The 27,057-nt window shown below is 35.2% G+C and overlaps 1 protein-coding gene across 1 annotated transcript in view; it reads right to left on the reverse strand.

Moving 5' to 3' along the window:
• Positions 1-27,057, reverse strand: part of LOC136041331 (thioredoxin-related transmembrane protein 1-like) — a 30,330-nt gene that overhangs the window by 1,616 nt on the left and 1,657 nt on the right. Inside the window, exons 2-5 of the mRNA XM_065725961.1 lie at positions 17,506-17,667; positions 13,456-13,630; positions 10,582-10,683; positions 4,661-4,750 (exon numbers count right to left, since the gene is read on the reverse strand). Coding sequence (XP_065582033.1) covers positions 4,661-4,750; positions 10,582-10,683; positions 13,456-13,630; positions 17,506-17,667 — 529 coding nt within the window. The remainder of the gene's footprint in view (positions 1-4,660; positions 4,751-10,581; positions 10,684-13,455; positions 13,631-17,505; positions 17,668-27,057) is intronic.

Here is a 27,057-nt window from a genome sequence, read left to right on the forward strand (position 1 = left end):
CGTTCAAGAATATTAACATCTCCTGCAGATATTTCATGCAAGCCAAGTTGGGTTTTAGATCTTATGTTAAGGTGTTTCATTGTTCTAGGAATTAAGAATCTTTAAAAAGGCGGAGTTGAACAAACTGGCTCCATCCACTACCTCACAAAAACTAATAACGTATCATTACGTTTCGCATGAAAATACTTCTTTAATAACACTGAGAAGAGTAAGTCCGACAAAAGCAAAATAGAATCAAAGCTTTGTGGAAGTAATGCAATAATAAATAATACAACTCATATGTTAGTACTTGGCCCAAACATGGGGATATAGGCAAAAACATTTTTGAGTTTGTAAGGGAATATAAACAATTAAAATATAACAATTAGGTCTTTAGCATGAATCACACATTAGTTTCCTTACAGAACAACTGAAGAGAGTCTATTATCTATCCATCTTTAACAAAACGAACCATCATGAATATAAAGAAAAGAAAAAGAAACGCTAAGGAGACATTTTTGTGGTATTACCAAGGAGCTGCAGCACAACTTATGCACTTTCAGATTTTAGTCTAAACCCATCTGTTTGCCTGCTGAAAGGGAGCAATCCACTCAAAAGTAAAAAGGTGAAAAGTAAAAAGCAAAAAGGTAAAACAGGTGAAAAAAAAAGGAGAAAATGAAAATTTGGCGGACTCCTCGTGGACATAGATTATACCCATCTCCGACATTATTATAAAAGATAAAGAATACGGTATTGGACTGTAGAGCCCCTACCGGTGGTGCTGATCTCCGTTCCATGGCCCTTCAGCCAAGAATCGCAATGGGGGGGTGGGGGGGGACAGCCATCCTACGCTTGTGTACAAATATCTCGTTTACCTTCATAGATTTTTCCAAGCACCCATTTAGGGCTCGGTCGACTCTGGCTGAGCATACAGGGTCACATCACTAACCCCTCTTCCAAAAAAAATAACCAGCGACACCACGACTCGAACCCCTGTCTTAATGGACAAAGAATTTTAAGTCTAGCATGCTAACCACCCGGCTAGGAAGAGAGACAGTGTATCCAATAAACTAACAGTTACAGAGTATCACATACAATTGCGCGCCGACTATTAGGGTGAAAGACAGCAGATTCTTTTTACAGGGGGAGAGAGCTATAAGAAGTTCCCAAACACCACAAAAATTTAAATTTGGGCCCGCAAACTAATCATGAAAGGGACTTCAAATGAATTGGATAGACATTCAGATGAATATGGACCTAACCCCTTGCCTCTTTCATACGGAAGAATAGACAAATTTAGGTTGAAGGATGTAGTATAGTTGCCAAGAGCATGAAAGCTCCCCTCTTATTACCAAATCAACAGTTCATTTGAAAAGTATATATGTTACCGTGAATATCCAAGGTCTGCTGAATGTCGGCATTCACCGGTGAATGTCAACAAAAAACATAGTCACTTGGTGTATGTACAAAATATCTTTTAAACATTTCTGATATACATTTTTTGCCACTTTTTCTGGAAGGAATGACTAAAAACGTAAAACAACAGCACACTACATTTATAATGAGTAGATAAAAAATAGTAATACAAAATTTTACACAGCGCAAATTTCGGATGTGACTTGATTACTGAATCCTCAACTGGCTAGAGTACCAAATGTTAAAAATATTGGAAGAACGTGAAATCTACTAAATTATGTGATTCGAACCTTATTTAATGCAACAACTTATGACACTTTGAATTGCACAAAAGGCCCTTGGAACATTTCCTTTTGCAATGACAGCGTATATAGCCTATCCCACCGCTTCTCAAATAAGCTGCAGCTGCTCCTCTCAGCGGAATTTCTTGAAAATCTATCTCATCTATAAAAAGTAACTTTTCTTTACAACTTACGAACTGATTACATGCCTAAAGTTGCTTGAGGGTACGATTTTCATTTCCAAGTTCATAGAAGTCGGAGTCTTCTATTCTAACAATAACCGCTAAAATAGTTCGGTTTTCTAATTAGTGATAAGGATTGGGTTTGAAGAATTAGAGTTTTATTCTTTCTATTAGACATTCACCTGAGCATATATGTGAATGTCGACATACACTGGTGAGGGTCGGAATGCACAAGAATGTGACGAAATATTTGATCTTTCACTGACGTATTTGATTTTTGTTGGCATTCACCATTTTTTGAACATTCAAGGTAACATATACACTCAATGAGACCTTTTTCTCAATACATGGTTGTGCAAAAAGTTAAACTTTAAAATAATTGATGGGGCCTTACCCCCTTACAAATTTAGGAAAACGCAAGGTACGGTATTAGAACAAACAAAAATAAACAGAAAAACATGTTTTTTTAAGCAAAATCTAAGAGCGACATCAAAATTAAAATCGAAAATAAATTATTCTGTTTCCGGTATCCCCCTCCCGTCAAACCCATAATCTTTACGCTGAAGTTTTACTTCGTTCCTCAACTTTTCAACGAGTGCCGTAGTGCAAGGGCAATGGGAATCATATACGAAGTGCTTGTAATAATGGCTTAGGGAAGCAGGGGCGAGTTTATTCGCAATTGCTTGAAACAACAAATTTTCATTTCGAATGTTTCGAAAGGCAGTTGTTAAGTAAAATGTTTTTAATTACCAGCTGGCTATATTTGTTGCGCTCATTTTATTTTACAGTTTACCTCATACACCGAATAACTTAGGTCTGAATTAAATTTGATGCCTGTTCCTCTATACTTTCATTTGAAACAGTAGGACAAATTTCAGTCTTTATGTTTAAATAGTAATCAAGAAAGTATTGCTATGCGATAAAGATATTCATACCGGTGTACCACTTTAAAGAGGGTTATTCAAAATGAGCTGTGTCTTACTAGCCAAAAAAAAATGTTAGATATATCCAATGGAAAGCAAAGCTATTTTAGAAATATGATACTATAAGACAATTGGTATGACTATTAAGTGAAAAAGCACGTTATTTGAAAACTGACAAAAATTTTGTTGTCCTAACCAACCTGTCTAAATAAAAACCGAAATTAGTGATCGGGTCGCAGTTCCAACTGTGATTTCAGAATTAATTTCAAAAAGAAGAGTGGTTTACTTTACACCAGTGGTTCTCTGTCGATTTTGGGTCATGCCCCTCCCCCCTTGTGATTTCTAAATCCTGATGTCCCATCGTCATATTTAAATTTTGTTATTCAAAATTTTAGGTGTATTCACCTGAAGGAAGCTTAAAAGGCCATTAACTTGTTGCTTCTTTTAGTTGGCCACAAGGCATATTTTATACTATAGTAATGAAAATTATTGCCTTAATACAATACCTTTTATACAGTAAATAATGTCATTGCTATCCTATCATTTATCTTGTTTGCTCTTTAACTGCATTTGAATGTGACGTCATTCATATGAAGTTTTTTTCCAAGAAACTATAGCTTTAAAGTATAGTCAGCCGAAGGGTATACGTCCAACCCATGACCCACCAAAATACTGCCATGCCTCACTAATGGGGCCCCCGCTTCACGTTTGGAATCGCATCTTTAGACCCATGAATGTAATCATTTGATTCTAGTGCTAAGAGATGGCTACGAGATTTTCAAAACTGATTTACCAAATAAAGAAAACACCAGAACTGTGGATTATTTTAAACTCATAAGTAGAACTATTAGATTTCGGACCTAAAAAAACTTATAGCAAATGACAATTTCCAGTACAGGCGTGGATTCGCTTTCCAAGTCTAGTCAATTGTTGTTTTATCGCAAATAAAGGTATGGCAGCTTTAGGCTAGTTACAAATATCGATCAACAGCCAAACTGGCTTGGCTATCCAACCCGCGGTAACAGCTCTTTACTTCAACAAGGTTGACTGGACCCAAAGAGAATAGAAGAGTTACAGGAGAAGAAATCCTCCAATGCTTTCACATGACTTTCAAGAAATTCAGAACCACTAGTGCTACTGAGAGATTAGCGCTGGGTAGAAATTATAAAAAAATATGCAACCCTTTGAAGGTTCAAGTTTATTTAATCTAACCTCCAATCTAATAAAACTATGCAGTTTTTTTTTTATTATTATTATTTTTTACTATAGAATAGGTGATGCTAGTTTAGGTCGGTTTTAAAATATTTCATTAAAAAAATATAGGCAAAATTGATTATTTTACCTTCAGTTACGTGTAAAGGACAAGTAAAAAAGGAAATAAACACAACTAATATTTTTATCGAGAATTTCCTAATTAGTGCTTTTCCATCAAACACTACATAACAGCGACATTCTTTAAATAAAAATAAAAGAAGTACAAACGATTTCAAAAATTTCCCATCAACAATATTTTCCAACATGGAAAACAAATTATTAACAAGAAAAAGACAAGAAAAGCTACATCAAAAGACAGTAGAAAAAAAAAGTATTTTCCCAATTCATTTTCTACCATTTTTTGCTTACTTAAAATGAAGTTTTTCTCTTAATATTTAATTGTGCTATCTAATACATTTCCAAGGAGGAAATAAAACTGGTCAGATTCTATTTATATTTTCAGTGTCATTATCGTGTGCCTCGACCGTTTTTTTTTTCGTTCTTTTTTTCGGAAAGGCAATGTGAACTAAGAAATTATTAACCGTCAAACTTCAATTCCAATTGTTGAAGTTTCTTAATGGTTACTACCTAATTTTATCGCGTCTACAGAAAAAAAGTAGCTTACATGTTCATTGTCCTTTTCATCATCCGATTTTGCTTTCTTCTTTGGTTGAGTCTTCGGCGGGTAAAGAAGGTCGATGAAGAACACAATGATCTTGAAGAAAAGAATAACTTAGTATTGCAATAGTACAATGAGGGTTAGAGAGTGACTCATCAAAGTTGCCTGTGCTTATCTTTAAAATACTTGTTAGAAAGTTAAAAATCCCCGATTTCTCAGCTGTTGCATTGTTTAAAAGATATACAAGAGTAAAATTACGAGAAGACTTTCAGATGTTCCAGAAAATCTCTGGAACCTAATTTGTGGCGAGAGTGATGCTAAAAACAGCCTTTCAGAGCTTGAAGATCTTGAGAATGATTCTGGTGATGACAATGACAAAACCTACCTTCCTTCTGATGTGTCCTTGAATAATGACAGTTCATCTGCAACTCTCGCCACCCTTTCCAATGTACCAGCTGCTACCACAGATATGTCTTTAAGTGCTGATCAAAATGACACAGTATATTCTATTGCAATCGGTATGGAGGATGCCCCTGACAGTGCCAATACTCGGATAGTAGCAGTTATAGAAACAGTTGAATTTACTGAAACAGATGTTCGAGAAGCCTCTACTTCCTCTGATGGGACTATTCAGAAGAAGAAATGCCGGACAAGACTGAAAATGGAGGCACCCTGGGTTCGTAACAAAGCAAAATCAGCTGCAAAAAGTTTCAGGGATGAACATACTAGAAAAGCTTATAGAAAGGATCACAGTGTAAGAGAAGTTATGAAATGCAATGAAATGTGCCAATTTTTCTGCAAAAAAATGCTGATGATGAGTCTCGGCAGGAAGCTAAGCTAAATTTTCTTGAGGCTTGGTGCCCCAGAGAAAGGGATGCTAATTTTGGAGAGCACTACATAAAAGGGGAAGAGAAAAAATAAAATATTGATACCAGAAAAAAAAACATTCCCTCCAATATTAGGAAAAACAAAAGAGTGTGCCAAGATTTATTTTTTTTTGTACATACGACATTTCACAGCAGAAAGTGTAATATGCTCACAAAATCAAATACCCTCCTTCAGATATACCAGCTGCGAGGAGCCAACCACGAATTGCATCAAACAAAACAGCCCAGAAGAAGATTGATCTAGTTCAAGAGCATATCAACACTTTTTTTAAAATGCCTCTACATTATAGTCGTTCTAAGACTGAACAAGAGTACTTGGAATCACGCCGCAACATGACAGTTATGTACAAGATGTACGGAGCTTTCTGTTCAGATAAAAAAGAAGAGCCACTCTCTGAGTCCAGGTATCTGCAGTTATTCTTATTCGAGTTCAATACAGGATTTTTTGGCTGTGATCTCTGTGAGGAACGTTGTGCAGCTGTAAAAGTAAACAAAACCAAGCTCCTGATTGAAAGGATGGTTAAAGTGTTGGGGCACAAAAAGATCAGTGCCAACTGTAGCGAAGAAAGGGAAAAAGGATAGGGTAAATGACATCCCAGTTATTTGCTTTGATTTGGAAAATGTTTTTACTTTGCCAAGGGGTTATGTGTCATGTTATTTTTACAAGAGAAAACTAAATACCTTTAATATGACTGCAGTTATGCAAAAACGGAAGACTTTTATTGCGTCATTTGGAATGAATCTGTGCTTGGAAAATCAGGAAACGAAATGGCAAACGCAGTCTATATGAGATTTTTGAGGAGATTCCTGTTGATCATCCAGAATGTGAGGAATTCATTATGTGGACTGACTCCGGTGTCAGCCAGACTATAAATAGTATCATGAGCTTTCCAATGCAACACTTTCTTCGACAGCATCCCCTAATCCAGAAGATTACCATGAAGTACTCGGAAGCAGGTCATAGCCTAGTTCACGAGGTAGATAATGTCCACAGCCAAATCGAACGTCATCTGATGTAAATGGAAATTCATTCTTCCTTGACCTTGGTGAGGCATCCGAAAATGGTCACGCTTAACCAGCCTTTCATTTTTATGCAGCTCACTAACATACTTGAATACAAGTCATGCGTGAAATGTACAACTACAACCTTATCCGGTCTACCAAAGTAAAATGTCTTGTATTCTGTTTCATAATTCTCTTAAGGATTGACGTTCAGACAAGGACTACGTGAATGGGTTCTTTAAAAGACTGATTTAACATCTGACGCAGAAATCATGGAGGTGAAGATCGTCCACGAACTTACCTCAAGCCGCCCTGAAGAGACTGGCGAGGAGATTGTAATCACGGAATGACTCGTTGTTCCTCAACAGCAAGAGGCGAGTCGGCTTGTTCCCACAAAGGAAAAGATACCTTGCTTGAAATCGATGCTAAACTATATACCAGAGGTGGATCGTCAGTTCATGAGTTGCCTAATCAGCACCCAGGAACGACTTCAGAAACCTCAGCAGCAGGATGAGAATTCCAAATCCAACCGAGTTTTCCGAGTTGAGAATTCCGAGTTTTCGTCTGACGACGCTTCAACGAAGCCAGAAAAGTCCCTTGGACGGCCGTGTAAGACAATAAAGCAAGACAGTAAGACTTACTGTCAAGCTATGTTCCCTTCGTTTTCTATGAATATATTTTTTTTTGCTAATGTAAAAGACATCAGAAATGAATTTTTTGTTCTGTCTTTTTTTTCTACTGTATTTAAAAGGACGAAAGTAATTTGAGAGCAAAATTGTCCCATGAATTTTTTATTTTTTTTACATGACTGACAAATCCAAAGATAACGGCTGTAATTCCCTTCGATAGAGCTCATCTTAATGTAGATTGACTTTTTTTTCTTCCCAGTATGGCCTATAGCTGAAAATTTTAGGGTTTAGATAGTGAGACTGAGTTAAAACTGACCTAAACATGACAACAAAGTTAAGTTCAAAGCATAAATAAACAAAATAATTCAAGTTTTGACTAACGAGATACAACAGAGCAAATACAAAATCCGAACCTTAATCCAGAGGAAATGCAATCAACCCTCTTTCTAATAGTATGAATAAAAATAAGTAAAAAAAAATTTTAAAATTGAGGTAGATACCCTGAACAATAAACTTGAAAAAGAAAGAAAGAAAAGAACAAATTACAAAAAAACCTTACATTACTGTTCTTACTGATTTTTATTAGTATATTTAATAGCACAGTTGCATTACTTTTCTTACTGTAAAATCGTAAGTTAAAATTCACTAAGCAATCATTCAAAAGCCCACTCCTCTATAAGAAAGAAGACAGAAAATAATCATAAGAAGAATCTCATCTAATGCCATCCGGGTTGCAACGGTAGCTAGCAGCCTGGTAAGAGACGATCACGTCCAATACTAAGAAATATAATAACCCATAACTCATAAAAATAGTCAGATCGAAACAAGAAGTGCAATATTAAGGCCGCCTTGTCCGTAACCCCTATACAGGAAAATTACCGTTTCTTGGCTTGAACACACAAAATTACCGTTTCTGGCTGTAACCACAGATATTTTGCATATACGGCATCTTTTTTTTCTTTCTTTCTTTTTTCTGTTCCTCAGATAACGCTGTTTAATAGCTATTAAATAGCTCAGATACAGCTGTTTAATAGCTCGTTTTAAAATTGATGGGGTTGAAAACTGTTTACAATTAAAAAAAAGGTTTTAAATACAAGCAATTTTTAAAGAAAAACTGCAAATTTTTTATAGCACTGTAGTAGCTTTCGTTATTATAACATCAACAACTTTACATAATAAGTTTCATAGTTATTGAAGATCGACCTCAAGCCTATATTAACTGAAATAACCTACGACAAGATAACTTGAAACAAACATATCAAATACCACAAACAGAATTAAAAGCAACAAACAGCACCAGATTTAAGAAAAAAAAGTATTTTGATGAGACCATAACGTATATTTTTACTCCCTTTCTTTTGTTCCCGCTTTAGAATTCGATAATTCTATTTGGTAAACCAAGTCCTACTGTGTAAGGATTTTTTCTAAGAAATTCCGCCATCTATCAAATGTTTCACTGGCTTTAGAATGGTGTAGGTCGCGTTGTTCTATGTGTCGTAGTTTCGCTTCTACAACTCGGCATTTTTGTCCTACTAAGCAGATTTTTGAAAACCTGAGAGCAATTTTATCCTAAGAACAAAATCGTCCTATTAGGCGGTTTTTCATCACCGTCATCAACGAAAGAAGACACGAGTGCTCTTTATTCGAAGATAAATGATTGCGGAAAAGGATTCGGTTTTCATTTCGCCTGTTGTATATTCAATAGGTTCAAATGCATTTCGATAATTCGGGCTGGTAAATCAAGAACACACTTAATTTGAGTAGACAAATCATTTAAAACACATAAGGGAACAAAAAAGGCAATAAAACTATCATCAGTTTGTGATACCAAGATACTGATTTGAAATAATATATTTTAAGCGAACCCTCAAAGTCACTAAGAATTAGATGTTTTACTAATAGTAATCTCAGGCTGTGACTATAACGTAGATGTCTGCTCACTTTCTTATGTTCCTGGTTCTGAATATGTGAAAAGAAAATATAAACAATTTCATGTGTCTATATATTTAGTCTAAATATAAAGATTCGTTCAGCTTCTTACAACACACAAGCGAAAGAAAGCCAATAAAAGTATCAGTAGTCAGTGATACCAAGAAATGGAACCGAAATAACATAACTTTGAAGCAAACGCTCATGGTGACTGAATTACAAGTATAACTAATAGCGACCTAAGGTAAATTGTCAAAAATAATTTATTATTGTGGCAATAGTAATGTGGGATTTAAGAGACAATTTATTGTGGCGAACCATTAGGATGGCACAAGTGTAGGGTGTGCTGGAGAAATTTTCCACCATTTCTTACTTTTGGCTTTCTAAAGATTACCATAGAGAGGGGCATTTGATGAGTCTTAGCAAACTTTTGAATGGCGAAAGGCAGACTAGCCCCAACTCTTTTACTACGTTCGAATATTCCAAGATTACTTATTTAAGAAACACGATTATTTATCCTTCAAGGTTTGATTAAAGGTTTTTTTAAGCAAGACCAAAATGTACGAAGGACGTAAATGAGTGAAAGCTAGCGCGGATTGAAAAGAAAAATCACCGATACCATCCAGGGTTGGCGACTTTGTTTGACCCTAAACGTTTACGTGGTCGACTTTTCAGGCACTTGAGAATGCAGAGGCGGATAAAGAAAGCCTACTTCTGACTCAAGTAGACCTACCAGCTAAAAGTCAACTAGCCTACTTGGCCTGTGAAGACCTTCTCAAGCTAATCTAGGCCTATTTGTGCAGACTTGAGTTCGACTTAAATAATCCTTGAATAAAATATTTATTAATCATCACTTGTAGATAAAATTCAAATTTATAGCCTTTGCAATAACCATATCAAACATCGAATTCTCTTTGAAATGTTCTACTATTTTAATAATGTCTTCAAGCACTACACCCTAAGCGGCGCTAGTGGTATTTAATTTCCATCTCCCCGTGTTAAATCACCATAAATCCAAGTCCCATTGATTTCCTATTTTCTTTTAGTCAGAATTCAAAGTGGTTGAAACTTCGAGCCCCTTTAAAGTCTTCTGCGAGATTACGAAGTTTCAGATATTTCAAGATAAGGTGGACACGATGATTTTGGTAATTATTTCATGTGATAAACAGTGGCAAATTCAGCAGCAGCAATGATAAATTAAAAACAGGGTTCAATACAAGGCCGTATCCAGGGAAGGAGGCAGGTTTGAACCCCCTGACGGAACTTTTGTCCAACTCGTTAAAACTTACCAAAAATGAGTATAACCATAACTTTTGATGTGTTAAAAATAAATTGCGAAACTTAATTACCATTTGGTTTCCAGTTAATCATGTCAAATAATCAAGTTTAACTTTCGCTGACCTTGGTACTTTAAGCTTTTTTCAGTGAAGTGACAATAACAACATAAGTCAGAATTAACGAAAAGAAAAATTAAACTTACCAAGCCTAGAATTGCACCAACAATGACAGTAAGAGCTGCAAAAATGCAATAGCCAGCCCAATAAGGCACACCCATATCTTCTGTCAGGTAGATGTAAGCTCCCTATAAAACACAATAAATATTAGGAAGTAACATACGGGTTGGTCAAAAACGAAAGAACAAAAAACACTATTAGTAGAAGCGCTAAAAAAAACAAGAAAGGGAAGGAGATAATATGTTATAGTAAAAAAAAAAACAGTTTTTGGTAAAAAAAAAAACATTCTAAGAGAGAGTTCATTTACTGATACCACTTTGAATATGTACTTTCCATCATTGACCAGCATAAAGAACAAGAGCTAGGAGCTCATATGGCACTTGTGACGAGGCGAGAAGAGCTAAGAGCCAAGAGATCATATGGTATGAGCTCTAACAAAATTCTATGAATCAATAGATTGATTTAAAAAGGAAAATAAGAGGCTTAATGCCGGTCAGGATTTAAAACAAGAGCTCTGAGTCACGATGTCCTTCTAAATACAAAATTCATTAAGATCCGATCACCCACTCGTAAGTTATAAATACCTAATTTTTTCTAATTTTTCCTCTCCCTTTAGCCCCCCAGATGGTCAAAAACGACTTGTCAAATTGTGCAGCTCCCTGACACGCCTATCAATTTTCATCGTCCTAGCACGTCCAGAAGCACCAAACTCGCCAAATCACTGAACCCCCCCCCCCAACTCCCCCAAAGAGAGCAAATCCAGTACGATTCTGTCAATCACGTATCAAGGACATTTGTTTATTCTATCCACCAAGCTTCATCCCAATTCCTACACTCTAAGTGTTTTTCCAAGATTTCCCCCTCCAACTCCCCCCAACGTCAAACGATCTGGTCGGGATTTGAAACAAGAGCTCTGAGACATGAATTCTTTCTAAAAATCAAATTTCATAAAGATCCGATAATCTATTCGTAAGATAATAAGATAAAAATATCCCAATTTTCACGTTTTCCAAGAATTCCAGTTTCCCCCTCCAACTCCCCCCAACGTCACAGGATCTGGTCGGAATTCAAAATAAGAACTTCAAAGCACAAGATCCTTCTAAATATCGAATTGCATTAAGATCGGGTCACCCTTTCGTAAGTTACAAATAACTCAATTTTCAAAATTACCCCCCCCCCCCTCCAATTCCACCAAAGAGAGCAGATCCGGTCCGGTTATGTCAGTCACGTATCTTAGACAGGTTTTTATTCTTCCCATCCAGTTTCATCCTGATCTCACCGCTTTAAGTATTTTCTAAGATTTCCGGTCCCCCCCCAACTGCCCCCCCCCAATTACGCTTGATCCGGTTGAGATTTAAAATAAGAGATCTGAGTTACGAGGTCCTTCTAAATATGAAGTTTCATGAAGATCCGATCACTCCTTCGTAAGTTAAAAATACGTCATTTTTTCTTATTTTTCAGAATTAACCCCCCCCCCCCCAATAGATCGGATCCGTTCCAATTATGTAAATCACGTATTAAGACTTCTGCTTATTTTCCCCACCAAGTTTCATCCCGATCCCTCCAATCTAAGTGTTTTCCATGATTTTAGGTTCCCCCACCCCAAACTTCCCCTAACGTCACCAGATCCAGTCAGGATTTAAAATAAGAGCTTTGAGACACGATATCCTTCTAAATATCAAATTTCAATGAGATCCGATAATCCGTTCGTAAGTTAAAAATACCTCATTTTTTCTAATTTTTCAGAATTAACCCCTCCCCCAACTACCCCAAAGAAAGTGGATCCGTTCCGGTTATGCCAATCATGTATCTAAGACTCAAGACTCTAAGACTAAGACAGATTATTTTTTCCACCAAGTTTCATCCCGATCCCTCCACTCTAAGTGTTTTCCAAGTTTTAGGTTTCCCCCTCCCAACTCGCCCCCCAATGTCACCAGATCCGGTCGGGATTTAAAATAAGAGCTCTGAGACACAATATCATTCCAAACATCAAATTTCATTAAGATCCCATCACCCATTCATAAGTTAAAAATACTTCATTTTTTCTATTTTTTCCGAATTAACCGGCCCCCCACTCCCCCCCAGATGGTCAAATTGGGAAAACAACTATTTCTAATTTAAGCTGGTCCCTCAAATTTCATCGTCCTAGCTTACCTGGAAGTGCCTAAAGTAGCAAAACCGGGACCGACAGACCGACAGACAGACCGAAAGAATTGGCGATTACTATATGTCTCTTGGTTAATATCAAGTGCCATAAAAACGGCAAGATATCATGTGATATATATAATATGTCCTTTCCATCATTGACCAGCATAAAGAAAAAACGGCAAGATACCATGCGATATATATATATAGATATATATACATATATATATATATATATATATATATATATATATATATATATATATATATATATATATATATATATATATATATATATAAAGATAAAACCTGAACAGAAGAACATTCAATTAAGAAAAAAAGTAAAATAATACCAACGCGTTATCGATCAGGACTTATAAGATACCACCAGCTTGTTTAGATTTCGATATTTTGGTAGGCCACAAACTGATATGTGAGTAGTATCACAGTTGGGATATAAAGTAGTCCAGTATAAATAATTTCTTTGCATGAATATCATTGATGTAAATAATTTATAGGGATGACAAAATGAGCAGGGATTCAAGAATTTATTTCACTTTTTTCTAAAACTAAAACATTTTTGTGATTGAAAACCTTAAGCCCACTGGGTTCTATGACTTTTAATTTTGCAGCGGGGAAAAGGGGGTAGCGAATATCCATTAATCTGGTTCTCACCAAAGAGTATAGGGCACTATTTTCTTTAGCCTAACGCCCAACCCTTTAACAAGTCTGTTAAATTAAAGAACATGTCTTACCCTCAAAAACATTGACATTTTGAAAAACCAAGCCACAGTAGACATCCAGATTGAATCAGGTGCTTTCCAAGAAGACAGTGGCTCAATTTCTTTCCATTTCTTTTCTTCAATGAAAGTAATGAAATCATCTTTTCCTCTTGGTCCTTTGTATTTTCTGAACTCCCCGTCAATAGCACTAAAAATTTACATATTTTAAAATAAACATTACTACTATCAACGTATTGATTTCACATACGTGAGCACAAGTCTTCAAGTCTTGAGATTTTTAAAAGCGAGAAGAAGAGAGGCAGCTAATAACAAAACAGTATATCCTTAGACTACCTTTTTAGGGGAGTTAAGAAGTCCCTCTGGCCAGTCTTGGAGGTATTCTTGCCTTCTGCGTACAGGCATGACTTTACATTGCCACTTACAAATATTCATTAAAACATTTACGTTATGGGTAGTTAACTCAATGTAAAATGATTTAATGCTGGTTAACTGCTTTTGATGACTTTTCATCAATTAATTTATATTAGCTGTGTTTCCCTAGACCATAAACTTTAAGTAAACAATGTAGAGAGTTAAACGATTAAATGAAAATACACTTCTTTGTCACTGTTTGCAAAGAAATTGTTTTTAACTTAAGTAAAAAAAAATCTCATTAAATTTAATTAAATCGACATTATAAATAATTATTGTCCTTTGCATCTTATTTGCATATGGAGGGAGAGATGAGGTTGAAAAAGCGCGTAATTTGGGGAATTAATATCCTTTGCATCCAGTCAAAATGTCCAGATTCTTATAATTGTTGCCATACTCTCAAAAATTATAGTGTAGCATATTTATTTATGAAGCTTTCATGAACCCGCCCTCTTCCCGATAGATATGTGCATGGGTATGTGCATATTTATGCGTGATCTTTTTCTAATATTTACACATTTAAAGTGTTGAACAAAAAGTAAAAATTCGTCATAAAAAGTGTCTTCATTAGCAGTTCTAACGATCCCAATTCCACAATTTTTTTTCACAAAAACTGGATCTTCATATGCAAAAATAACATAAAAATCTGGGATAAAATGTCACATCTGAATGCTGCCTGATTCCCTATGGTTCTTTTTCCACTAGATCCAGCTAGATCCTGTGTGTTTCTAGTAAATGTTGTAAAGGATGGCGCAATACGATTGTTCTATATGAGTTAAAAAAGGTGCTTAGTAAGTAACTAGATAAGACTGATGAATGCAATAGCTGAATAGACGTCAGTAACTGAATAAGGCTACTTATGCTTAGAAGACCCAACATCATAATGATAGGAGCGAGAACTATTGAAAATTAACCAAATGTTTAATATATAATGATATTAATTCTTGGAAATTCAAGCAATTCAAAATTCTAGATCTAATTGTGAACAGATTTTATTTTTCAATCTTCTAATAACAAAACGTAAAAATACATTTAGTTTTCAGTAGAGTGCTAATGGGACAGTGATCTTTCATAAATTCTATAAATAGGCATACATTTCATTCAATTTGAAATCAAGGCTTTGGACAACACTTGAACAAAGGATTTGATTCAACAATTTCTAGAAGATATACTTGAAAAATTCTCCTGGGATTATACTCAAAGTATTACGCATGAGTGAAAATGGAATAAAAGAATAATGTAAATCAGAGGGACCACTCAGTTCCTTTTATATCTGCCTATTTATACTCTTTTATTCGTGATTTTGACGTGAGTTTACGCTTGGCGTGGAGTGAAAAGATGTCATTTTGATAACCAGGATGCAGAAAATGTCCTTTGATTGGGTTCGACATCCCCTTCAAAATTTCCTGAGAGTTTAAACTTTAGTAACAGGGGTCGAAATTACCAGTAGTATTCGCAAGTACTAGTAGCAGTTGCCATTCGTAGCAGTATACCACAAGCAGAAGCAGTAGTAGCAACAAGTAGTAGCAAATAGCATTAGTAGTCACAAGTAGAAGTAGTAGTGGCAAGTAGTAGCAGTAGTCGCAAGCAGTGGTAGTAGTAGTCACAAGCAGAGGTAGTAGTAGTAGTAATAGTCACAAGTGTTAGCAGTATTTACAGATACTAGAAGTAGTCACAGGGGTAGTACCAGTAGTCACAAGAATAAGTAATACACACTAAGTAGTAGTCCTAAAGCACAGTAGTCGCAACTAGTAGTAATGGTAGTCACAAGTAGAGTAGTCGTCATATGTAGAAGTAAAGCATTTGCAGGTAGGAACATAAGTCAAATCAAGTAGTCGTAGTACTCTTGTGTAGTAGCATTATGAACATATTTCTTTTAGCGAATTTAAGACTACCCTAAACTTACCCTGAAAGATTCAACTTAATACCCTCAGCTGTTACCTGAGATTTTACGGATCAGCCCTTTCGACAACTGAAGACCCAGGATGAACATGTCCCCCTTTCCCAATAACAAGACTTGTATGTAAAAAATTGACAATTTACATAATTTACATCACTTGTCCCAAGGACTATGTGAGGCCATGTTTTCCCAGAAGACATAGTTATTTGACTTTTTATTATTTTGAAGAAAGTGACTGACATATTTGGGGAAATGGTGACTACAAAGGACATGGGAAGGAGCTGTTTGGCCTCCAATCTCTTTTGATTCATAAAAAGTGGCTCATATTGCATGAGCCATTTCTGAAGTTACCAAGACCATCCATTTGATATGGAGTGGCTCTGAAAAAGACATTCAAGGCTAATGGCTCTTTACTACTGGTAACAATAGAGTGTTATTTCTGATGTATCTACATTTCTTCTATTTTATATGAGCAATTTGCATAATTTAGGTTTGCCCCCTGGTACCATGTTACAGAGGAAGGATAATAGATCACCGAAAATTGGGCTTTTTGATAATCCAGTGGGTGCCAAACAAAATGCAAGAGGTGCCTGCAATTGGGTGGAAAGAAATCATAAGGAAAGATTTGAGGAAAGAAGGAACTTTACGAGAGGAAATAGAGGACAAAGCTTTGAATAACTTTGGCTGGAGGAAGATCATACATAGCTGCAATTGCAGATCGGTTTTGTGATGATTTACCAGTACTGTTAGTAAATACATGTGTATAGTAAATAGAAACTGAGTTAAATTGGATACCTGACAAAATAATGTGTTAGGGCTTTGACAAGAAACACAAGACTATCTTTTAATAGCAAAAAGAGAGGCCACTTAGATGTTTACAAAAGCTTCCAAAAATTTGATACCTGAAAGTTTTAAAATCAATTTACATACCTGTAAGTACATGGGGGATACAAAAAGGGCCAACATATAGAAGAAAACAGCAAAATGATAGTAATTCCTAAGTAATTATTAATGCCAAATGAATCCCTGAGGAGATTTAGGTAATTTGTTTACTTAATCTATAAATTACTACAACAGATTTTAAAAGGAAATTTGATTTTAAATTGAAGGGAAATGAGCTTTTTTTTTTTTTTTTTTTTTTTTTTTTTTTTTTTTTTTTTTTTTTTTTTTTTTTTTTTTGCTTCAGCACTACTAAAAAAAATAAAGGACAGTCGTGTTATTTTTTTTAGATTTAAATTCAACATCCTAAAAACAGGTTTTATTTTCAGGACAATCAATTTCTGAATAAGTAGAGATTAAGCATAAAAAAAAATAATAAGGAAAATAGATCATTTGCTCTTTCTTTGGGGCTTAAAAGCAAATGAGGAATAACCCATATAGGCAAGTTTGTATTCCTCTGGGAAGCCCTGTTCAGATGTTTTCATTCGGGAATATTTCATTAGATTTGAGGTCTATAATTGCTTGTAATTTTACAATGGCTTACATTTACTAACGACAATTTTGCATGGACATGGACACTTCTGTTTGGTTATACCGTTTTGTCCTAGGTGATCAGATAGGTTGGTAAGGTCAAGGCCTTGCTCAAATGCTCATTTGTCTCAATTGCTAAAGAAGGAAAAGTTCAATCTTTTTTCTCAACAAATAATTACCTTTAACACATTAAATAACAAGAGATTAGAAGGCTATCAGTGATTTAAAAATACAAATATCTTGAAATAATATAATTAATGGTATAAACTCTATGAACTTACTGAAATATTGTTGGTAGAGCTGTTGCCATAAACCTTCCACTTAAAGCAGGAGCATCAGTGACATCTACTTTTGCCACTTTAATGCCAAGATCATCACTCCAGGATCCCAGATCTTCCCAGACAGGCTGAAGAGTCCTACATGCTGGACACCATGGAGCATGACTGAAAAAAGTATGCATAACTAGGACAAATATATTTTATTATTGCTTTAATACAAACAACTCATTCTATAGAAACAATAAAAAAAATGCTTATTATTTTATGCATACCATAACTGCACAATGGATGAAGATGAAAAATTACTCGTGTAAAAGACACTGAAAAAAAATGAGCCTTGCTTGGATATTTTGTTTGTCATTCATATATTCAAAGGATTCATTGTGTAACTTATTTGAAGTTCATGGCTGCCCAACTGATCATTATTTTATTCCTCTCCCTTCAGCCCCCCAGATGGTCGAATCGGGGAAACGACTTTATTAAGTCAATTTTTGCAGCTCCCTGACACGCCTATCAATTTTCGTCGTCCTAGCACGTCCAGAAGCACCAAACTCGCCAAAGCACTGAACCCCACCAGCTAACTCCCCCAAAGGGAGCGGATCCAGTCCAGTTACATCAATCATATCTACGACATATATAAGCGTTTTCCAAGATTTCCGGTTTCCCCTCCAACTCCCCCAATTTCGACAGATCTGGTCAGGATCTGAAATAAGAGCTCTGAGACACGAGTTCCTTCTAAATATCAAATTTCATTAAGATCCAGTCACCCATTCTTAAGTTAAAAATACCTCAATTTTTCTAATTTTTCCAAATTAACAACCCCCAGCTCCCCTAAACAGAACGGATCGTCCCAATTATGTCAATCTCGTATCTATAACTTGTGCTGATTCTTCCCATCAAGTTTCATCCCGATCTCTCCACTCTAAGCGTTTTCCAAGATTTCCAGTCTCCAAGATTTCTGTTTCCACGCTCCGACCCTGTATTTCCCCGAATCTGATTCGAATTGAAAATGGAGCATCTGAGACTTGAGATTCTTCTATATATCAAGTTTCATTGCGATCCGATCACCCATTCGTAGGATACCTCGATTTTTACGTTTTCCAAGAATTCCGGTTTCCCCCTCCAACTTCCTTCAATGTCACCGGATCTGGTCGGTATTTATAATGAGAGTTCTAAAGCACAAGATCCTTCTAGATATCAAATTTCATTAAGATCTGATCACCATTTGTAAGTTACAAATACCTCATTTTTTCTAATTTTTCCAAGTTACTCCCCCCCCCAACTCCACCAAAGAGAGCGGATCCGGTCCGGTTATGTCAGTCACCTATCTTGGACTTGTGCTTATTCTTTCCACCAAGTTTAATCCTGATCTCTCCACTTTAAGCGTTTTCCAAGATTTCTGGTCCCCCCCCCCTAATGCACTGGATCCGGTAAGGATTTTAAATAAGAGATCTGAGTTTTGAGTTCCTTCTAAATATGAAATTTCATTAAGATATGATCATTCTTTTGTAAGTTAAAAATACCTCATTTTTCTAAAAATTTTTAATTAATCCTCCCCTCCAACTCCCCCAAAAAGAGCAGATCCGTTCCGGTTATGTCAATCCTGTATCTATGACTTGTGCTTATTTTTCCCACCAAGTTTCATCCCAATCTCTCCACTCTAAGCGTTTTCCAAGATTTTAGGTCCCCCCCCCAACTTCCCCTTCACCAGATCCGGGCGGAATTTAAATTAAGAGGTCTGAGTTACGAGGTCCTTCCAAATATCAAATGTCATTTAGATCTGATCACTCATTCGTAAGTTAAAAAATAAAGTGTGCCAACACAATAAAAATCGTATACAACTGAATCTTATGTCTGTGTAAAAGCCTAAGCAAGACAAAGGTAGGACCTACAACAATCAATAGCTTAAAACCATATCTTGACGAGGACTGGGCAACAAAACCATGACTCACTCAATGGGATGCATCAGATGTCTGTGGCCCCCTCATCACTAACTGGTATAAACTAGATTTGTCCATATCACTAGCAAGTGCAATCTAAGGTAATATGACAACATAGCAAATCACTTGGATAAAGGAATCCCTGTGGACCTGATTATATTGGATCTGGCTAAGGCCTTTGACAAGGTACTTCACATCCACTTCAGATTAAAACTTTGGCAGCAGGTACCAACACAGACATTGTTAATTGGGTCATGGAGTTTCTGACAGGTTGGACTCTTCTCAGTTAATACTGAGAAGATTTTCTCCAGAGCATTATTGGCTGTATATTCGTGTTCACGGCAGTATATTTGGCTTTAAAATACACTTATCTATCTATCTATGATGTTGTAAATGGAGTCCCTCAAGGCACTATTTTGGGTCCTACTATATTCCTCATATATAAATATATCTATGCTGATATATATAAACTATATATAAACAATATCAATCTCTATGCTGATGAATCCAAGCTGTTTAGACCTGCTAATCAATAAAGCCAACAGTATGATCTTCTTAAAATCCAAACATGGATTTTATCTACCTATCTATCTATGATGTTGTAAGTGGAGTCCCTCAAGGCACAATTTTGGGTCCTACTATATCCCTCATATTTATATAAAAAATATGGTGAATGGAACAAAAACAATATCAATCTCTATGCTGATGACTCCAAGCTGTTTAGACCTGCTAAACAATAAAGCTTGCAGTATGACCTTCTTAAAATCCAAACATGGGCACAAGATTGACTACTTGAGTTCAACATATCAAAGTGCAGTTTCCTCAACTTTGGTAGCAATAACCATTGTTGCTGGTACAAAATATCTGATCCCAATTCAATGTCCAACTTGGTGATTAAGACTTACCCCAAGGAAAGAGATCTATTTGTGCTAATAGATGAACAACTAGAGTTTCATACCCACTGGCAACATGCAGACTCAAGAGCAAAGTCAAGCCTTGTTAACCTTAAATGCACTGTTACAAGCTGCTTGTACAAAGTCTTTCTAAAGTTCTATAAGGCTATAGTCATGCCTGTATTGGATATCAGTGCACATCTCACCTCCCCTTTGTATAAGAATGATATTAGCCTAATTGAGAGAGTTCAGAGGTAAGCCACAAAGTGCATAGCTGCTGGCCTACAAGTTTAATATTAAACAAAATAGCCCCCTCTTTACCAAACATTCAAGCCAGCATAATACAAGAGGCCACTCAAATAAGCTGCCAAAAAATCTGGTTAATACAGGAATGCAGCTACATTTTTTCTTTAAGTGTGCTGTCAGACTGGAATAGTCTTAAAGTTGAAATGGCGATTGCATCCACAGCAGCATCAGTTAAATCCAGATTTGCTAAGGAATAGAATCAGAAGTCATGGAAATATGAGCAAAATTGTCCATCCCATTTAATTACCCACTGATGCTAAACTTATCTTAAGAGTGTCTTGCTAGGAGGCTGATGCTGCTTATCATATGCAATCATCCACCATACTCTATCTGAGGATGCTGTTGGGCAGTTGTGTCAGCTTTAAACAACTGAAAAATGGTCATTATAGGCCATACCTATTTTGTGTTCACTGTTACCAAGTGTACTCAAATTGTATCTCTCCAGGAGGAATTGCAATCTCTTACAGAATGTCACTGGATCATGACACAGAGACAGAATTTCCCCTTCCTCAACACCAATCCAGTATGGACCTTAATTTTGTTCCAAAGCACAATAATGCTACTACTACCACTACTAATAACTTGCTGCAGCACCAAGCCACCTGAGGCCAACAGAGCTACACATCCTCCTCCTCCAACCAAATTGATTCAAGGCCTCCCTCTTTACACCCTCCCAGGAAGTTCCCATTTCCTTTAAATCTTTGTTTATGACATCCTCCCAACCCAGAAAAGGACAAACTGCTTTCCGTGTAGCCCCAGACAGTTGGTCAAAAAGGACAATCTTTGACAATCTATCATCCTTCATCCACAGAATGTGGCCTAGCCATCTCAACTTTTCTTTCATTATAACCCTAGAAAAGGGATTGAACCATATTTTTTGTACAACCTACTGTTTGAAATACAGTCAGTCAGCTGGGTACCCAGAACAACCTGTTGGTAATTTTTCTGGAAAACATCTAGTAAATTTTCATCTGCTTTTTGGAGAATCCATGCTTCAGAGCCAAAATTGACCACTGTCCTCACTGTAGCTTCCAATATTCTAATCTTGGTTTGCAGACTTGTCTTTCTATTCTTCCAAACTTTTTTTAAACTGCAAAAAAACACCCTGAGCCTTAGCTATTCTACTTTTAACATCTTCACTGCTCCCACTGTCTTTACTAATAATACTACCAAAGTAAGTGAAGCTGCCAACCTGATCAACCTTTTTGTTACCCAACATCACGTTTTCATCTTCACTTATTGCTAGCCTTAGTGACTTAGTCTTCTTAACATTAATTTTCAAGAATATTCTAGCACTCTGTACTTGCAAAACCTCTAAAAATTCATTCATTTTGCTCACACTTTCATCTAATATGCTTAAATCATCAGCATAATCTAAGTCCAGGAGCATTTTTCCTCCCCATTTGATTCTGTGGTCTCCAATTGCCTTTCCTGTACTCCTTAAGACAAAGTCCATCAAAATGATCCATATAAACGGGGATAGAACACAACCCTGCTTAACTCTTGATTTAATACAAAACCAGTTGCTAACCTCATTTCCTAACTTAACAGCAGCAGTATTATTCTCATACATAGCAAAAATTACTTTAATGTATTCTTCTGGTATACCATATAAGGGTAAGACCTTTGCTAATGTTCTTCTATCAACAGAATTGAAAACTTGCTCATAATTGATAAAACCGAGGACCAAAGATGTTTGACAATGAAGGGACTTCTCAATTATTAACCTAAGAGCGAAAACTTGGTCAATACATCCTCTACCTTTTCTAAAACTACACTGTTCTTCCCTTAAAACTTTGTCTACAGCATCTCTCAGTCTAAAAATTATAATACTACTAAGTAATTTGCTACCTACAGAGACCAGACTAATGCCTCAATAATAACAACCCTCAGTCTTGATATGTTTCTTATACAGTGGTTTAATTAAGGTTTTCTAGATTAAGATAACTAAGGTAAAATTCTCCTGGAAATCAACTAACAAATACTCATCTGTCTTTTGGAATGCCCACTTTCAGAACCTTACTTGAACTCTTTCATCACAATTGCTCCCAATATTCTGGTATTGGTTAGCAGACTTAGGTTCTTATTCTTCAAACATTTCTCAGCTGCAAAAAAAAACCTAAGCCTTGGTTATTCTACTTTTGACATTTTCACTACATCCATCATCTTTAACAATAATACTACCTAGGTATGTGGAGCTATCCACTTGATTGGTCCCCTTATTGATCAACATCACCTTTTCAGTTAGGACACTCAATTTCAAATAATTCAAGTCTACAAGACCAGATCTAGTCATGACAGAATGTTGTGAAGAAATGCATCAAACCACCAGGACATTTCTGAAAATATGGCTACAAGTGAGACAAGTTGGGCCTTCAACTAATTTGACTACACATAGAGGACATATTACTTGGCTTATTGGTGCTGAGTTAGGCTGTAGCCTTTGTCTCATCAAAATGTGTTCACCCTGTCAATTGACAAAATGTGAACAAATCCAAAAAGATTAATGTTTCGCATTCTCAAAGTATCTCTCTTTTTGTTCTAGCATGTCTCCTTCTAAACAGTCACAATACCTTTACCAGAATACTGTTACCATACCTTTACCAGAAAGAGCATCACTTGGCCAATCAAATTCACTTTTCTTTTGTCATAATAGTGTTTCCACCAGAAGAGCCCACAGAGAAGAATGGTACAATTTTGTTTTATGGTGTAATTGTTGTAAATTAAATTAAAGTCTGCAGTTTAGCCTCCATTACACAAAATACTTGATATATTGGGAAAAAAATGTAATGTCTGAATAAAATACCTGGGCAGAACTATTTGGAAAGTCCCCTAATGCTTAGCCACATATTCTGACAAAAAAAAGTATCCTATACATGGGCTCCTAATCTTAAACATTACATACATATAGAGTAAATAAAGGCTAAGACCCCCTGTATTAAGCCATTGCCTAATTTCAGACCAATATCTAGATTAAAAGTATATTTCTTATGCAAAGGCAACAGGCTCCTAATTTTGGATAACAAATATATAGGTTTAGATAGTTGGGATTGGCTGACTAAAATCTTGGAAAACTTTGGGTTTTTTAATGTTTGAATCTAGACAAAAATATGTGCTTTATAACAGTTGTCTTAGGTTAAACCTGTCCAAGGTTGACAATGCCTGTGATTAGAATATGTTGTTTTAACTAGAGGCAAAGCTAAGGCAGGGGTCTAGTCTCCTCCCCCTGAAAGTTCCAAGGTATTGGCAGGCAGTGTTGATGCTTTGGAACTTTAGGTGTTTTGGGGATCTTAATATAGCTTATGAGTATACATTTGTTGGTAGACAGGACAATTTTATCAGAACATTCTTTAACCCCCCCCCCAAAAAAAAAAAAAATTAAGAATCCTAGTTTCACCCTGGTTCTTACTATGATCCTATGTCCAAGATTGGGCATCATTTTCACAGATTTTGCTTAAGATGTGTAGCTAAAATTAAGCTCTACTGATGTCTAGCAATATATTTTGAATTGAGAGTAAAGTATATGGTTAAAATATTCAAGCTAATCTGCTACTTATTAAGAAGGTAGTCTACAGACAAATCCAAAAATGAAAAATCTACTTTCTAGGTGGTATGATACAGATTTTCTAGTGATTCAACTGTTGAAGTGGTGATAAGTTGTCTGGCTATTGGTTATCTTACTCCATAGCAGCAGGCTAACAATAGTAACAAGCTTATGTATTCTAATCTTCTTGATATTAAGATTTTGACACATCCTAGGGTATAAAACCAATATTCAATCAAGCAAAATTATGAAAAACTAAAACCTTCACACCTTGTTACCAAACAGGAATTGAGAAGAATTGTATAGGCCTATATCAATGAATAGCTAAAAGCCAAGAAATGAATTAACATGGTTATTACTAAAATTAGCATATTTAAGATAAAGCACTTGAAATTATTACTTTATTACTTACAATTTTCACTAATAATTTATCAGAATAAATTAAAAATATGGCTTCTGTTTTGAAAAGTAATTGAAAAGAAAACAATATTTTTAATATTTGTGATTTATAGAATAAATATCAAGCAATAAAAGTTAAATTTTTAGAATCAAAATAAAATTAGCTTTCTGTTACTAGGATGCAAATAAAACTAAAACACTGAAAGGACCTAATACATCAAAGTAGGATAATTGCTATTTCCAAAAAAAGGTCCTAGTAAACTTTTTATTGTTTATATTTTTGACTTACAAATAAAGTGAACATACCACTTGATACCTTTTTTATGTTCTTTATAAATATAATATTGTTTCTAGGCTATTGCAAATTCAAAATATAATCACTTTTTACCTAACTAACCCAACCTGACCTAACTATCAATAATTTTGGCACTGAGAAAATGTAGCTAAAAACAACCAAAAATGTATACTTTAACTGAGAATTCAGCATCAAGGTAGAAGAAAACAGCATAATATTGTGAAATTTATTTGGTAAAATTCTAGTTAATTGACTTCTTGCTACCTCAGAAAGGTTTTTGGTTAGGAAAATGAAACTTTAAGGGATGGGTCTACAGACTAGAGTATGTACCAGGAAGGTATTTAAAGTACCCAACTCCACTCCATCTCCCTCTAGAGGGCCCTGTAATTTGCCTAAATGACAGGTCTACACCTATTGAAATTTTGACAAAACAACATTTTACCTTAATTTTCAGTTACTAGTTGTTTTTTCTCTGCCTTTAGTTCTGAAAATGCATTCCTGTTACTTGAGTAGAATTTTGAGCCATATCAATTTTTTTTTCAAAATTTAGGAAATGTATTAGCATATCTTTAAAACCTTATAAAATGGAATTGAGCAAAGTTATGACATTGAATACAATTTTGTTGTACTTCAATTGAGCAGAAAATCTATTTTGCAAGGTTTCACTTTTACAACACAAATATTTTTAAAGGTCATCAAAGGTCAGGGCCCTCTAGAGGGAGAAGGAGTGGAGGTAGTTGCTTCAAAATACCTTCCTGGGACATACTTTAGTCTGTAGACTCATCCCTGAAAGTTTAATTTTCCTAACCTAAACCCTTTCTGAGACAGCAAGAAGTCAATTAACTAGAATTTTACCATTGATTTTTTCAACTTAATTGTGGAAAATCAGTGCTTGTAGATTATATATCATTCAAAAAGGATTTTTAATGAAACAGTAAGTTTGAGGTCAATATTTAGTTTGAGACTAATGTTTTAAGCATTTTTTGTAGCCTACCCAAAAACTAGAAATATTTTGGTCATTTTCAAGATCACAAAAAGTGCTTAAATTTGAAATTGAAGTAGAAGGAATTGTTATATTTGTAATGAAAATAAAAAAAAAGGAATTGAGAAGTATCTTCACTTTATTTGTAAGTCAAAAATATGAAAAACAAGAAATTTACCAAGGTCCTTGTAGTTAAATCAAAAAACTAATCATTTCAATTTTTTGATCCTAAATAATTTGGTAAATTTATAGCAAACAGTAATACTGGATTTTGTATAAAGTGAATATACCACTTGATGCCTTTTTTTATGCTCTTTACAAATATAATAATTGCTTCTACTGGAAATTCAGATTTAAGCACTTTTTGACCTCTTAAAAATGACCTAAATATGGGGTATAAAAAAGTCTTAAAAACATTGGTCTCAAACTTTATAACATTGGACTCAAACTGGTAAAATTAAAGCAAGTAGTATTACTGGCTTTCATATAAAGTGAATATACCACTTGATGCCTTTTTTTATGCTCTTTACAAATGTAATAATTGTTTCTACTGGAAATTCAGATTTAAGCACTTTTTGACCTCTTAAAAATGACCTATATATGGGGTCTTTACAAATCTGTAATAGTTTAGAAACAAATTTGGGCTATGTATTTGCACATCAGGGGGGTGGGGATAAAGCATAGCATTTATTAAATGCATAAACTAACCATTGCTGTATTTTTTTTTCTTTATGTGTTTGTGCACATCAAATTTTAATTAGAAGAGAAATCACCAGTGCAACAGCACAAACACACATAAAATAAAATAAAAAATACAGCAATGGTTAGTTTACATATTTAATATATGCTATGCTTTACCCCCCCCCCCCTGATGTGCAAATATATAGCCCAAATTTGTTTCTAAACTATTACAGATTTGTAATGACCCTATATAGGTCATTTTTAAGTGGTTAAGAAGTGCTTAAATCTGAACTTCCAGTAGAAGCAATTATTATATTTGTAAAGAGCACAAAAAAGGCATCAAGTGGTATATTTACTTTATATGACAGCCAGTAATACTGTTTGCTCTAATTTTACCAAGCATAGCATATATTAAATATGTAAACTAACCATTGCTGTATTTTTTTTATGTGTTTGTGCTGTTGCACTGGTGATTTCTCTTCTCATTAAAATTCAATGTGCAAAAACACATAAAG

Source organism: Artemia franciscana, unplaced genomic scaffold, assembly GCF_032884065.1.
Source record: "Artemia franciscana unplaced genomic scaffold, ASM3288406v1 PGA_scaffold_151, whole genome shotgun sequence".
Classification (NCBI taxonomy): Eukaryota; Metazoa; Arthropoda; class Branchiopoda; order Anostraca; family Artemiidae; genus Artemia; species Artemia franciscana.